General features: G+C 42.1%; 1 protein-coding gene across 11 annotated transcripts in view; it reads left to right on the top strand.

Moving 5' to 3' along the window:
• The window catches only part of LOC118400820 (neuron navigator 2-like), a 151,738-nt gene that overhangs the window by 98,280 nt on the left and 37,990 nt on the right, over positions 1-15,468 (top strand). For all 11 annotated transcript variants that reach the window (XM_052474745.1, XM_052474747.1, XM_052474739.1 and 8 more), the window contains one exon: positions 5,866-5,995. In XM_052474745.1, coding sequence (XP_052330705.1) covers positions 5,866-5,995 — 130 coding nt within the window. The remainder of the gene's footprint in view (positions 1-5,865; positions 5,996-15,468) is intronic.

Raw genomic sequence — 15,468 nt, 5'->3', positions numbered from 1 at the left:
TGAAGCTAGATGGGGGGCAATCAATTCACAAATGGTGTCCAGGGCACAGCTGGGAGCTGAGGGGGGTCGGTAGCAGGCGGCAACAGTGAGAGACTTATTTCTGGAGAGAGTAATTTTCAGAATTAGTAGTTCGAACTGTTTGGGTATGGACCTGGAAAGTATGACATTACTTTGCAGGCTATCTCTGCAGTAGACTGCAGCTCCTCCCCCTTTGGCAGTTCTATCTTGACGGAAGATGTTATAGTTGGGTATGGAAATCTCTGAATTTTTGGTGGCCTTCCTGAGCCAGGATTCAGACACGGCAAGGACGTCAGGGTTAGCAGAGTGTGCTAAAGCAGTGAGTAAAAGAAACTTAGGGAGGAGGCTTCTGATGTTGACATGCATGAAACCAAGGCTTTTTCGATCACAGAAGTCAACAAATGAGGGTGCCTGGGGACATGCAGGGCCTGGGTTTACCTCCACATCACCCGCAGAACAGAGAAGGAGTAGTATGAGGGTGCGGCTAAAGGCTATCAAAACTGGTCGCCTAGAGCGTTGGGGGCAGAGAATAAGAGGAGCAGGTTTCTGGGCATGGTAGAATATATTCAGGGCATAATGCGCAGACAGGGGTATGGTGGGGTGCGGGTATGGCGGAGGTAAACCCAGGCACTGGGTGATGATGAGAGAGGTTTCATCTCTGGACATGCTGGTTGTAATGGGTGAGGTCACCGCATATGTGGGAGGTGGGACAAAGGAGGTATGAGGAGTGGGACTAGGGGCTCCACTGTGAACTAAAACAAAGATAACTAACCTGAGCAACAGTATACAAGGCATATTGACATTTGAGAGAGACATACAGCGAGGCATACAGTAATCACAGGTGTTGAATTGGGAAAGCTAGCTAAAACAGTGGGTGAGACAACAGCTAATCAGCTAGCATAACAATAGCAGGTAAAATGGCATTGACTAGGCAACGGGGCCGACAGATAAATCAAACAAGCAGAATGGAGTACCGTGATTAATGGACAGTCCAGCGTGCATCAGCTATGTAGCCAAGTGATCAGAGTCCAGGGGCAGCGGTGGATGAGGCAGGGGGGCTGGACTGGCGGGTGTTATCCAGGTTAAAAAAGAAAAAAGAAAAGAAAACCAACAGTGACGAAGTAGCTTGTAGCTAGTTAGCTGATTCGCTTCTGGAGGTTCTTGAGTGTGTTCTAAAAACTAAAAATTATAGCGATTCCGTATCACATTGGGTGAGGCAGGTTTCCGGAAGGTATAAACAAATTTTAAAAATCGGGAAGAGATAGAAAGTACATATGGGCCACTGCGATGCAGACGGTTAGCAGGCCTGTGCTAACAAGCTAACAGATTAGCAGGCCGGGGTAAACAAGGTAGTAGTTAGCGGACCTGGGCTAAACAAGCTAGCATTTAGCATGCCGAATTAGCAAGCAAGGAGATAGCGAGGGCTAGAGAGTTAGCCTTTGGAGGACGTCGCGATGGGGTCTATCACAAGACATCTAGTGGACATTTTGGGTACTTCAGATTATCGCATGTGTCTGCAATTATCTTTGGCCCCCTGTCTGGCCTTATCAAATGTAAAATATATGAAATAATTAAATAAGATGATTTTAAAATACAAAATAGAATGACAAAGCTGTAAAACATTATCCTAAATACAAACCAACTGAGTGAATACCATTGATGTTTAATATGAGGGTTTCAGCATGAACCGATCTGTTATTTTCTACACACCTCATTTGACCATGTCAATGGAAGAGTTTCAGAGTTAATTGAAAATATTGGCGTTGTTGATTAAGATGCTTTTTAAATTAATTGTGCTATTTTCTCTTGAATCGTATGGTCTATCTGCTACAAACTTATAGACAATACTATATATTAATAACAAATAAGTAGGTTATTCAAGTTTAAATGATCAAATACGATAATTACCAAAATTACTGAGGATTCTGGTAACTTTGGTAAATTGCCGGTAGCTTTGCAACCCAAGCCTGTCTAGTGTTAGAATAGAGCCAAACCTCTGCCCACCTACCTGCCAGACTGGAACCTGTGGGTGATGTGTAGAACTACTGTTGAGTCAGTTCATCATTCATTATGGTCATCTATGGACTCTGATTTCCCCCTGCTACCATTTTATATTCCTCACAGTAAACGTGGTACTATACTGAAATGGTTGGACTTAGTTGAGACAGTGGACTGAGTAGACCTGTGAATTGAGGGGTCTGTTGCTTCTGGCTGAGGTGTTGATGCTCTCACAGGGAACACTCAGCAGTGTCTGGCTGTGGCTGACCGAGTTTGTTTTGGTTAGCTCAGCAACAATCACACTGGCATGGGAGACTGAGGACAGGCAGACTTGGAAGGAGTGAGTGTCCTGATCCGTGTGAACTTAGAATCATAAAGAGAACCCCCCCCCCCCACCCAACTCCCTCCACACTTCAACACGTCTGTGAGTACTGTGAAAGGAGTGGTTCTGTCACACAGACTAGTGGATGATAAACTCCTCACACATCTACATGCACGCAGACACACACACACACACACACACACACACATCTTTAAGTCCGTTCACACACAGATAGAGCCTTTGGCCCTGACAATAGCAACATTTTCAGTCAGACCTCTACTCCTGTAATTAAAGGTATCCTCGGTGTGAACCCACAGGGAGGCCCTGGTGTGGAGCTGTCTGTCATCACACAGAAGGCAGCTTGCATGAGACCGAGGCATCCCAACTATTTCTTATCTCCTGGCCTCCACAAAAACCTCCTTTAGAATGGTGTCTTGGTTAGGGCCCATCAGGGTTGGTGACAGGCAGGACGTGGTGTGGTGAGAAACTCTCTTACCCAGCAGCCCCCCCTCCCCAGGACCTGGGAGACACTCTGCTGAACGCTAATTCAAACTAGTTAGGAATTTGGAGGGAGACGTTCCTAACGTCACAGGCATGATGGGAATGCTGTCTCTGGCCAACAGACCTGGTAAAAGAGGGAGAATAAGAAAGAGGGAGAATAATAGGGTTTTCTTTTCTTCTTTCTACCCTGTCCAGTCTCATTAATGTATCTCTGTCTCTCTGCAGCGCGTGTTAAACTCAATGCCCCGCGGGTGGTTTGAGTATTTGAATCGACGTTGAAATGGCTGAAACCAAATTGAAACCGTGAAGAAAGGATAACGGGCCTACGCCTAAAGTCTTTTCACTCTGTCCTGCTTGCTAATGTCGTCGAAGCAAACAGTGACGTGCGGTCAGGTCCGAGGCCGGGGCGACACTTTCTATTGTCTATCACTCACTCCACACGCACACACCCATAAAGCGGATTTGTTGCTACGCTGTTTTTTCAGTATGACGCGATCACAAAGATAACCATCAAACAACCACAACCAACCATCAAACAGCAGCAGGTAGGCGGAACAACCTTTAGGCACACATTCACAGGCCCTAATGCGCAACTGCCCTGCACGACCAGGCAACTTTCAGCACCACAGACAGCGACCCAAATGCCAGCGAGTAGGGCTACTTGTAGACAGCGCTACACACACTAAATGCCTAGTAGTCGGTGCTACTGATTGAGATGTATACTAACAATAGACATGTAATGTGATTATAGTAGTGGGCGCTCCCTCCCTCCCTCTTTCCCTCTGGGTAAAGACATCAGCGACTGAATTGTAGAACTCCTCCCTGTTTGCCCTCCGTTTTAAAAGTCTCTCGGTCTCGATTCTCAATGGAGATGATGGCAAGGGATGAGAGTCGCCCTTTATCGGTCCGATTTCGACTGTATGTCTTTATCTGTTTCAGCAGCGAAAATGACCTCTCAACGGATGCTGCTGTGGCTGGTATAGTGAGCACCAGCTGCAGTAACTCAGTCTGTGTCTGGTCATGCTGGAAGAAAAAGCTGAGGAGCTGTCCGTGTGATTTGTCCTGTACCATTTGTTAACTGCACAATCCGACGAGATCTTCCTTAAGTCTAAACGAAATCGAAGTAATTGGCATAATTTGACAGGCTCTCGTTTGCTGGTGTCGAAATTTGCGACATTGTTTCGATTTTTTTGCAGTCCTCTTAGCCAATGAAATGAAAGTCACCAAAGTGGTCAAACCTGGCTCTCATCTGAACATTAATATTGTCCGGCATGTAGTAGTAGATTCTTCCCCTCTCTACTGATCAGCTGTTTTCTACGAGTTTCGCTTTCTGCCAGGCCCAGGTCATTGGATTTCTGCTTGAATCGCTCATAGAAACGATCAAAGTCTTGACGCTGCCGTTCCAGCTCTTCCATTGTGCCGCCGTTACGGGTACGGCAGAAACCGATATTCATCTTTTTGGTTCCGCAGAACACAGAAGAGCGCGACTGTTTCTTTGAAAACTCCACGGGCCGCGAGCAGAAATCAAACACGGTGGCGTCTTGCTAACTGTTCATCTTTTTCAGCTCGGTCTTAAGGCGTGTACTAGTTCCACATGGTTGCCCCTGGGCCTGTTTGATGAGCTGGCACTCTCATCGCTGCCACGAAATGTCATCTCCTGTTTAGGTAGCATGTAGCATTAATTAGCTAGGTCTTTCAAAAATCTCACGGTTCTCGTTTACCTTTGCATATTGTGCATGCCGATGTTCAACCTCCGTTGTTCATTCAATGGCAGATCTAGCGGTGAGCTACTGAATCTCTTCAGAGCTATCTGGCTCTGGATGTGAGGCACAGATTTCTCATGCTTGTTGAGTGCTGTGGGCTAGTTGTTCAAGTCGCAGTAACCGGCTCTTGTCCACACGCTGTTGCTGGTGGAGAACAGCAGGCAGGGGAAGCAGTCGAGTTGATTGCGAGCAGCGCAGCCACAGAGATAACGCTCAGTTTGAAATGATCCTGTTATTTTCTGTCCCTTCTTTTGCTCTATGTCCTTAAAGCTCATTGATAAAATGATTATTGATAAAGATGTGTATTTATTTATTTTTTACATTACAGTTTTTTTCCCCCATTAATCTTCACAGGGTGGGTACCCCGACCGCATGTCGCTAGACAGCCAGGGAGGAGAACAGTCTTTTGTACATTTTGATGACAAGGACATATAACACATTTTAAGTTCCACCCTCAGAACCTCCCTGATTTTATTTTTATTTCTTTAACCTTTATTTAACCAGGGAAAAACTCATTGAGACTCAGAGTCTCTTATTGAAGGGAGACCTGGCCAAGAAGGCAGCAACAATCAATACATGACATCATTAAAACATACAACAAAACAATACAACAACATGATCCAGCCAAAAAAAAAAAAAACATTTACACTCCTCTGTCACAGAGTCTCTCATCAATATATTAAATTCATTCAGTGGCACTAACACATCTCGATGAAACATGGATCGTAGATTATTCCATGCGTCTGGTGCACAATAAGAGAAGGCAGTCTTGCCTAATACTGTGAATGTCCTGGGGACTTTAAGTAGCAACCACCTAGCAGACCGGGTATGGTAACTGCTGGTGGTGAAGGAGACCAGACTACACAGGTAAAGAGGGAGTTTACCCAAAAGGGCTTTGTAGATGAACACATACAAAAGTATCTTTCTGCGCATATAAAGTGAGGTCCAAACTACTAATTTGGTGCAATGGTGGGTGAGTGACTTGGCATTTGTAATAAAGAGCAAGGAGTCCAGTCTCTGTAAGACGGAGGAGGTTGCATGCATATACAACAAGTCACCATAATCAACTACAGAGAGAGAAGTGGCCTGAACAAGCTTATTTTTTGATAACGGGGGGACTGGTCTGACACCCCTGCTTTACAGTGTCTCTTGCTTTCTCCCTGTCGTTTGGTCTATCATGTCTTCCCCCTTTCTCGCTACGAACTCCTACCACATAACATTTGAACTCATACTCTTTCTCTCTTCTGTGTTCCTCGCTCCCAGTTGGGACGACAGCAGCTCAGTGAGCAGTGGGATCAGTGACACCTTCGACACAGATGACATCAACACCAGCTCCTCAGTCAGCTCCTATGTCAACACTCCGTCCGTCTCCTGCAAGGACCTAGAGGGCCAGGTAGGTTCTGCCCCAATGACACTGTAGGAGGTGGCATATTATTAGAATTACTAGAAGGGTGAATGAACATGTTATTTCTAGGGTGGCAGCATCTTTGGCTTTGAAACATGTTGATTTTTTTATTAAGTTAAAAAAACATTTTTTATGAAACTTTTATTTCCCTTTAAGAGACTCGGAGTATATAGATCACATGATGTCTGCAGCCAGACATTACCATAGTTTATATTCTTATTAGTCTAATGTATGAGCGCTTAGGCTCTCCTATCTAATATACCAGGGACTTATAGGGAATCTAAGTTTATATACTTTGATTCTCTTGGCCCCAATCATTTGAATGGGTATCGTAAGCTGGAAGGAACTGCATACACTAGGCTTCACTTCAACTTTCTCACTGCAGTTATAAGCATCGTGAAAAATACACATCTGTGTCTGTTCTGCAGTATGTGCTGATGTGGTTGCTTCAAAGTGTGTATTGAAATCGCAGCCAGGCACACCACCACCCAGGTTCACGGTTCATCTTATCCCGATAATCCCATCAGTAGGTATTTATTCTTAAGTGCACATTTTCAACTTTTTAGACCATCGATCTGAGGTGCAGACTTTGTTTGCCATACAGTAAACCTGTCTCAATCTTGGTTCTAGAGACCTATGGTGCATTTCCTTCAGGTCATGATTCTCCAACTGGTGGCCCGCGGCCGAATTTGGCCTGCGGTTGGTTTTATTTGGGCCCGCAAGTTTTTTGAGCAATAAAACCCCGGTGAAAACACAAGGAAACCAGCTCCAAGTTAGTTACATTTTTTAAATCTGGCCCTGAGAATAGCAACATTTTCAGTCAGACCTCCACTCCTGTAATTAAAGGTTTCCTCGGTGTGAACCCAGAGGGAGGCCCTGGTGTGGAGCTGTCTGTCATTATACAGAAGGCAGTTTGCATGAGACCCAGACATCCCAACTATTTCTTATCTCCTGGCCTCCACAAAAACCTCCTTTAAAACGGTGTCTTGGTTAGGGCCCATCAGGGTTGGTGACAGGCAAGACGTGGTGTGGTGGGAAACTCTCTTACCCAGCAGCCCCCCAGGTCCTGGGTGACACGCTGCTGAACACTAATTAAAACGACACTGAACAAAAATATAAACACAACATGTAAAGTGTTGGTCCCATGTTTCATGAGCTGAAATAAGTTCAGATTTAAGTATAACTGTATGACTGAAGCCTTTAGTGAGAGGTCTAATGCTTTCATATTTAATCATTTCTGCCCTCCGAAATCATATTCATTATATAAAATAGGCTTGTTTAATTTTGTCTGGCTTGCCGTATCAAATAAAATTTAATTCTTTGCTCGTATAATTTAAAAAAACTGTTCCCTAGGTGTAGGCAAGGCCATAAGCAAAAAGGTAAACTGGGACATGACTAAAGAGTTAATCAGGGGGATTTTTCCACAAATAGACAGGTATTTTCCTTTCCACTGTAGCAAGATCTTATCTATTTTTGCTGATGTTCTGTTAAAAGGTATTGTAGTGAGATCGCTTCTTTCTTTCAGGATATGAATACCGAGTATGTTCACTTCACCGTCAGACCATTTAATTGGTAAACTACACGATAATGTTACAGTTGTATTTTTTTGTGATCCAATACGTAACATAGTAGTACATCTATCATAATTTGGTTGTAATCCAGAGAGGTTAGAAAAAGTATCAAGATCTTCTGAGGCTGTGGAGGGATCCAAATTGTGGATTTAAAAGAACATGAATCATCAGCAGATAATGACACCTTTGTTTTTAAGCCCTGGATTTCTAGCTTCTTGATATTATTGTTGGATGTGATTTTAACAGCTAACATTTTGAAAGCCATAATAAATAGATATGCTGATAGTGGACAACCTTGTTTTACTCCTCTTGACAGTTTAATACTTTCTGAGATTCTCCACAATTGAAATAGTCCAGGCATTTATATATAAATTCCAGTCATACTTTATCAAAAGCCTTTTCAAAGTCAGCTATGAAAACCAGGCCTGGTTTCCCAGATTTCTCATAGTGTTCTATTGTTTCCAGTAATTGCCTTATATTATCTCCACATTTTTGTCCATGTAAAAAACCTGTCTGATTAGGTTGAATAATATACGACAACTGCTTTTTAATTCTAAGCTCTATGCATTTTACTAGAATTTTTCCATCACAACGCTGAAGTGTATTGGGCCTCCAAAATTTAAAATGGACTGGATCTTTATATTTACCACTTGGGTCCTGTGCGCTATTGAGTTTTGGCCGCATGAGGAAACATTTTTGACTATTCAGCTCTAGATAAGAAATGACTGAGGAGGTGTTTTTGGTGTAACATATTATACACCTACTACTACTGTACAGAACATGCTATTATATTCTGTTCTGTTATGTAAAATCATGTTGTGATTTTGTGAGGCAATGATTCAGCTTGGATCTAACTTTACTAAACGAGCACCATTGTGAGAAGTGGTAGTCTTTTTTTATTTGTAATAGCAATACTAATAATACTAATATGTGATGATTAGGTGTAGGCAGCGGAACTTGATAAGTGTTCATTTAAGCAATTTAAGCGCCCTTTAAAATGTGGTGCTGGATGACGCACTTGAAACCCAACCTACTGTCCGAGCACTAAGCCTACAGAGAAAAACAAGTTGGTCACCTCCCTAACCGGGTTGGTCACATATCGTTTTGGGTCCCACTGCTTAAGAGGAGGACCGTGGAGTTTTATGAACATCAAGGCGGACACGCAGTGCATTTCGATGCTAGATCCCGTTGGTGGGATGATACGGTTCATGCGGTGGATCAGTTTGCCTGCATGCGCAATAGAGATAGTACTTTTCTGTAAGCTTAACACTCGGACAGTAGGGCGAGCTCAAATGCGTCGTACATGAACCCCAAGTCCGTAACAAACTGTTTTGAGGACAGACGTGTTATCACCCCCTGGTCGTGTTTTCATTCTGTGGCTGTTCTTGGATTTGGCCCACTCAAAGAGGTCAACCCTCCCACTGACAGGCCTCTTTACACACATCTGCAGTTCTTCATCATTTGCGCCACCGCCAGAGAGAGAGTGAGAGAAGGTCAGCAAATTGGCAAGGAGCACTAGAAAAGTCTGCAGCACTACTATAATCTGAAGTCAAATGTCTACTGTTTGCTGATGGTCTGGTGCTTCTGTTACCAACCAGGGAGGGCCTACAGCAGTACCTAGATCTTCTGCACAGATTCTACCAGACCTGGGCCCTGACAGTAAATCTCAGTAAGACCAAATAATGGTGTTCCAAAAAAGGTCCAGTTGACCAGGACCACAAATACAAATTCCATCTCGACTCCCTAGAGCACACAAAAAACTATGCATAATTCATTCAAGTATTTTTAGCCAGATCCTAATTAATATGTCGAATTTTATGTTATTTTCGATGGCATAGAATGCCAATTTGCCTTGTCTGTCAAATTGTTCACAGCTTTGTGGAAGTTACCTGTGGCGCTGATGTTTAGGCCGAGGTATGATAGAACCCATTGCCCTTTATGGTTGTGAGATCTGCGGTCTGCTCACCAACCAAGAATTCACTAAATGGGACAAACACCAAATTGAGACTGTGCAAAAATATTCTCAGTGTACAACCTAAAACACCAAATACTGCATGCAGAGCAGAATTAGGCCGATACCCGCTAAAAATCAAAATCCAGAAAAGATCCGTTAAATTCTACAACCAACTAAAAGGAAGTGATTCCCAAACCTTCCATAACAAAGCCATCACCTACAGAGAGATGAACATGGAGAAGAGTCCCCTAAGCAAGCTGGTCCTGGGGCTCTGTTCACAAACACAAACAGACCCCATAGAGCCCCAAGACAGCAACACAATTAGACACAACCAAATCATGAGAAAACAAAAAGATAATTACTTGACACATTGGAAAGAATTAACAAAAAAAACAGAGCAAACTAGAATTCTATTTGGCCCTAAACAGAGAGTACACCGTGGCAGAATACCTGACCACTGTGACTGACCCAAATGTAAGGAAAGCTTTGAATGTGTACAGACTCAGTGAGCATAGCCTTACTATTGAGAAAGGCCGCCGTAGGCAGACCTGGCTCTCAAGAGAAGACAGGCTATGTGCACACTGCCCACAAAATGAGGTGAAAACTGAGCTGCACTTCCTAACTTGCCAAATGTATGACCATATTAGAGACACATATTTCCCTCAGATTACACAGATCCACAAAGAATTCGAACCCAACCCCGATTTTGATAAACTCCCATACAGTATCTACTGGGTGAAATACCACAGTGGCCCATCACAGCGGCAAGATTTTGACCTGCTGCCACAAGAAAAGGGTAACCAGTGAAGAACAAATTACATTACATAAATACAACCCATATTTATGTTTATTTATTTTCCCTTTTGTACTTTAACCATTTGCACATCATTACAACACTGTATATATACATAATATGACATTTGTAATGTCTTTATTCTTTTGGAACTTCTGTGAGTGTAATGTTTACTGTTCATTTTTATTGTTTATTTTACTTTTGTATATTATCTACTTCACTTGTTTTGGCAATGCTACCATATGTTTCCCATGCCAATAAAGGCCGTTGAATTGAATTGAGTTGAGAGGTCGGGAAGAAAGCACCATTTACCTACCTATAGGCTGCTACAGCCTACATATTTATTTGGTTTGTCATTCTATCGTTTTCATGGATTTTTGTAGCAATTAAATAATTTATTTCAAATGTATCCAGAAATATTATTTTACTACGCCTCCGGCAGCACTACATCCCTGTTCAACTCGCTAGAGGCTGAAACTATCTCACTGGAGAAAGCATCCGGGTGAGCGAAACAGCGCCCCTCTGTCTCACTGTAGGTGAACCATGTATCTGATGCTGTCTGGACAAAAAGAGTACGACATGCCATACTCTTGTTCAGACAGCATCAGATACATGGGCTACACGTACTGAGACAGAGGGGCTCTTTTTCTCGCACGGATGCTTTATATGAGATTGATGTGTCGTTCTGCCTGTTGGTCAAATCAATTATTCATATTTCAATGTTTTATTTAGGACAGTCAAGGAGGTACGGTAGGGCGTGCCAGACCCCCTAGGGCCCGCCCACAACACCTGCCCTGATTAGAAGTACATGGTGCAAGTGATCAATGCTATTTGAGATTCTGCAGAGATTATTACAGCTATTGTGAATATCTACACAGACCTGCGATGACCTATGCACGCTATCTTGAACATGCAGACTTTATATAATGATATAAGAAGAATTGTATAGTTACAGTAACCTCAATGTGGCCATGGATCTGTTACTTATTTTAAGGTTGAATTAATACTGTTACATTATATTGTAAGTGCTTTAACTTTAGGCTATTTACTTTGAAAGTAATATTGAATTATGTTTGGTTGACAACACAAAAACATCCAAATTTAAAGGAGCTGTATCGACTGCTTGGGTAGTATTTATTTATTTATTAAAGAATCAAATCAAACTTTAAATGCACTTTAATCAAAGTATGATTCGATTCAGTCCTATTCTTTAACTTAGATTTTTGGTTGAGATGCAGATGTGAATCTAACATATGAATGATTCATTTGTAGACCAAATGTTATTAAGGCCAGACTAAGTCAGTGGCACAGATTGAACTATCCAAGCAGAAGATACATCTCCTTTAAATGTTGATATTTGGTTGCGTTGACAACCAAACACAATTCAAAGTCACTAAATATCATGGCATTTGAAATCAACCAGAGCTTGAAACCCAAGGACTATTGTATTGTCTATTTTTAGTTGAACCCTGGGTTGAATTGAAACAATTGCTGTTGATGACTTTGTAAATGTTATATAGGCCTAAATAGAACCATTGTTGATGACTTTGTAAATGTTATGACTTTGCAAATGGCCTAAATAGCACCATTGTTGATGACTTTGTAAATGTTATATAGGCCTAAATAGAACCATTGACTATATAGGAGTGATAAAGATTGGTCACATTTGATTTGCTCTGTTAAATCTACTGTTTGGAATGACTTCGATAGCAACAGTGAATCTATTTAGTTTTTAAGTGGAGCGCAATCAACAATCATTCTCACGATAGCACATTGGCAATACTCAGTGACAAGTACTGTATCATAGCATGGCTGGGATTGGTTAAAACCCTGGATGGGAGACCAAAGGGTAGTGGCTATAGGTCAACTCTCCAGTAGGAGGTACTGCCCAGCCTATAGTCTTTTTTCTGATATTGGATATAACATTAAAGAATTGATGTTGTTTTAAAGGAATATTTTACACAAGATGTGTCTATGTTGACATTTGTTACATTATGATGTCATAATCCCGTGGTTGACATTTGTTACATTATGATGTCATAATCCCGTGGTTGACATTTCTCCCTCAAAACCACAGTTGCAGACTTTTTTTTCAAATCCAATGTATTTTACACCTAGATTCCACATCACACACAATAAGTTGACAAATGAAGTTGATTCAACCAGTTTGTGCTCAGTGGGTTATGTCTGTCAACATTGTCTATGTTGAAGTCTGTGTGGTAGAAGTCTGTAGCCGTTCCAAGCAGTTCATGTTTTTCCAAAGTTAACCACATAATGCTCCTGTAGAGACCGTCTCTTTTCAATGGAACATCACGAGAACAGCACTGAATGAGTTTTCTCAGGAATAAAGCAGTTGGCGTGGTTGTGATATTGTACACTGTATAAAAAAGAATACAGTTGTTTTTACAGTAATTTATTGGCAGCCAGTTACCTGTAAGTGACTGTAAAAAAAACAATAAGGTACAGTATGTTAACATAAATTCCAAAGAAACTTTGGTTTAGCAGTACATTACTGTAAACGTTAGACACTAATATACTGTTAAACCAAAGGTTCTTTGGAATATACGGTAACATGCTGTACAATCTTTTTACAGTAAAGTACAGGTAACTGGCTGCCAGTAAGTTAACGTACAAACAAAATATACTTTTTTACAGTGTAGAAGACTGCAGCAAGGTTATTCCCAGTCATAGAAAAAGCACTGGTAGACGAGAGCAGAGACTGCTGCTTTGGCACCCGTTTAGTTTTCATGTTTTCTACCATTAAGATTTTCTCTGCATCCTCCTGTGCCAACGAGTGACTTAAACATCAACAGATGATTGAAGTCCGGCCCCAAAACCAGCTCTTCAAGCCAACAATCAATCACAAAATCCCTCCCATTTTCTCTGCAACTATTGCCTTGTATAGAATTGCTTTGTGTTGCATTTTTATGCTGCTCTGTAAAATATAGTTTGGATATATTATTGCAGGTATAGGCCTAGAGATTAGTGTTTCAGATTCATGCTGATAAAGAACAAGGCCATTAAAATTATTTCCCTGGCAATCCATTTTTCTTAGTATTTTCAGTAGCTATTTAAACAATATCCTGTTATAACTGGGGCTTAAGTAAGCTTGGTGAGTGCCGGGAAAACACACTATACTGCTCCAACACATTGTTTATTTGTAGGCCCAATGTAATGGTCCTGTTCGCCCGCCTCACTCTCCAGTCTCCACTTTTTTCATTTTTTTCAAGGCGGTAATGTTGATTCGTGAAGCATGAAAGAGCCATCTATGCTGATTTCCTGTGGTAATCACTTCAGGTCTTGTCAGGATTTGTAGGCCTCCATTGTAGTCCACTACTTATTTCTTATTTCTCAAATGACTGCCTCGCCTGGTTCACCAACTACTTCTCAGATAGAGTTCAGTGTGCCAAATCGGATGGCCTGTTGTCCGGCCCTCTGGCAGTCTCTACGGGAGTGCCACAGGGTTCAATTCTCGGGCAGACTCTTTTCTCTGTATATATCAATGATGTTGCTCTTGCTGCTGGTGATTCTCTGATACACCTCTACGCAGACGACACCATTCTGTATACATCTGGCCTTCCTTTGAACACTGTGTTAACAAACCTCAAAACAAGCTTCAATGCCATACAACACTCCTTATGTGGCCTCCAACTGCTTTAAAATGTTAGTAAAACTAAATGCATGCTCTTCAACCGATTGCTGCCCGCACCCCTCCACCCGACTAGCATCACTACACTGGACGGTTCTGACTTAGAATATGTGGACAACTTACAAATACCTAGCTGTATGGTTAGACTGTAAACTCTCCTTCCAGACTCACATTAAGCATCTCCAATCCAAAATTAAATCTAGAATCGGCGTCCTATTTCGCAACAAAGCATCCTTCACTCATGCTGCCAAACATACTCTCGTAAAACTGACTATCCTACCGTTCATTGACTTTGGCGATGTCATTTACAAAATAGCCTCCGACACTCTACTCAGCAAATTGGATGTAGTTTTGTCACCAAAGCCCCATATACTACCCACCACTGTGACCTGTATGCTCTCGTTGTCTGGCCCTTGCTACATATTCGTCGCCAAACCCACTGGTTCCAGGTCATCTATAAGTGATGTTTACGGGGCGGCAGGGTAGCCTAGTGGTTAGAGCATTGGTATTATATGCCATTTAGCAGACGCTTTTATCCAAAGCGACTTACAGTCATGTGTGCATACATTCTACGTATGGGTGGTACCGGGGATCGAACCCACTACCCTGGCGTTACAAGCGCCATGCTCTACCAACTGAGCTACAGAAGGACCGAAAGGTTGCAAGTTCAAGCCCCCGAGCTGACAAGGTACAAATCTGTCGTTCTGCCCCTGAACAGGCAGTTAACCCACTGTTCCTAGGCTGTCATTGAAAATAAGAATTTGTTCTTAACTGACTTGCCTAGTAAAATAAAGGTAAAATAAAAAAATAAAAATAAATAAGTCTTTGCTAGGTAAAGCCCCATCAGCTCACTGGTCACCATAGCAACAGCAGGTATATCTCTCTGGTCATCCCCAAAGCCAACGCCCCCTTTGGCCGCCTTTCCTTCCAGTTCTCTGCTGCCAATGACTGGAACGAATTTCAAAAAACCACTGAAGCTGGAGACTCATATCTCCCTCTCTAACTTTAAGCATCAGGTGTCAGAGCAGTTTACCAATCACTGTACCTGTACACAGCCCATCTGTAAATAGCACACCCAACTACCTCATCCCCATATTGTTTTAAAAAATGTTGCTTTTTGCACCCCCAGTATCTCTACTTGCACATCATCATCTGCACATCTAGCACTCCAGTGTTAATGCTAAATTGTTATTATTTCGCCTTTATGGACTATATATTGCCATACCTCCCTAATCTTACTACATTTGCACACACTGTACATATATTTTTCTATTGTGTTATTGACTGTACGTTTGTTTATTCCATGTGTAACTCTTGTGTGGTTGTTTGTGTCGCACTGCTTTGCTTTATCTTGGCCAGGTCGCAGTTGTAAATGAGAACTTGTTCTCAACTGGCCTACCTGGTTAAATAAAAGGTGGGAAAAAAAAAACATTTTTAAAAAAAGAAGAACTTAGTCTCAGCAAGATTGAAGTGACAAGTGGATTTTGCAACCCT

Source organism: Oncorhynchus keta, chromosome 22 (assembly GCF_023373465.1).
Source record: "Oncorhynchus keta strain PuntledgeMale-10-30-2019 chromosome 22, Oket_V2, whole genome shotgun sequence".
NCBI classification, from domain to species: Eukaryota; Metazoa; Chordata; class Actinopteri; order Salmoniformes; family Salmonidae; genus Oncorhynchus; species Oncorhynchus keta.
Note: the sequence above shows the minus strand (reverse complement) of the source record. Positions and strands in the feature narration are given on the sequence as shown.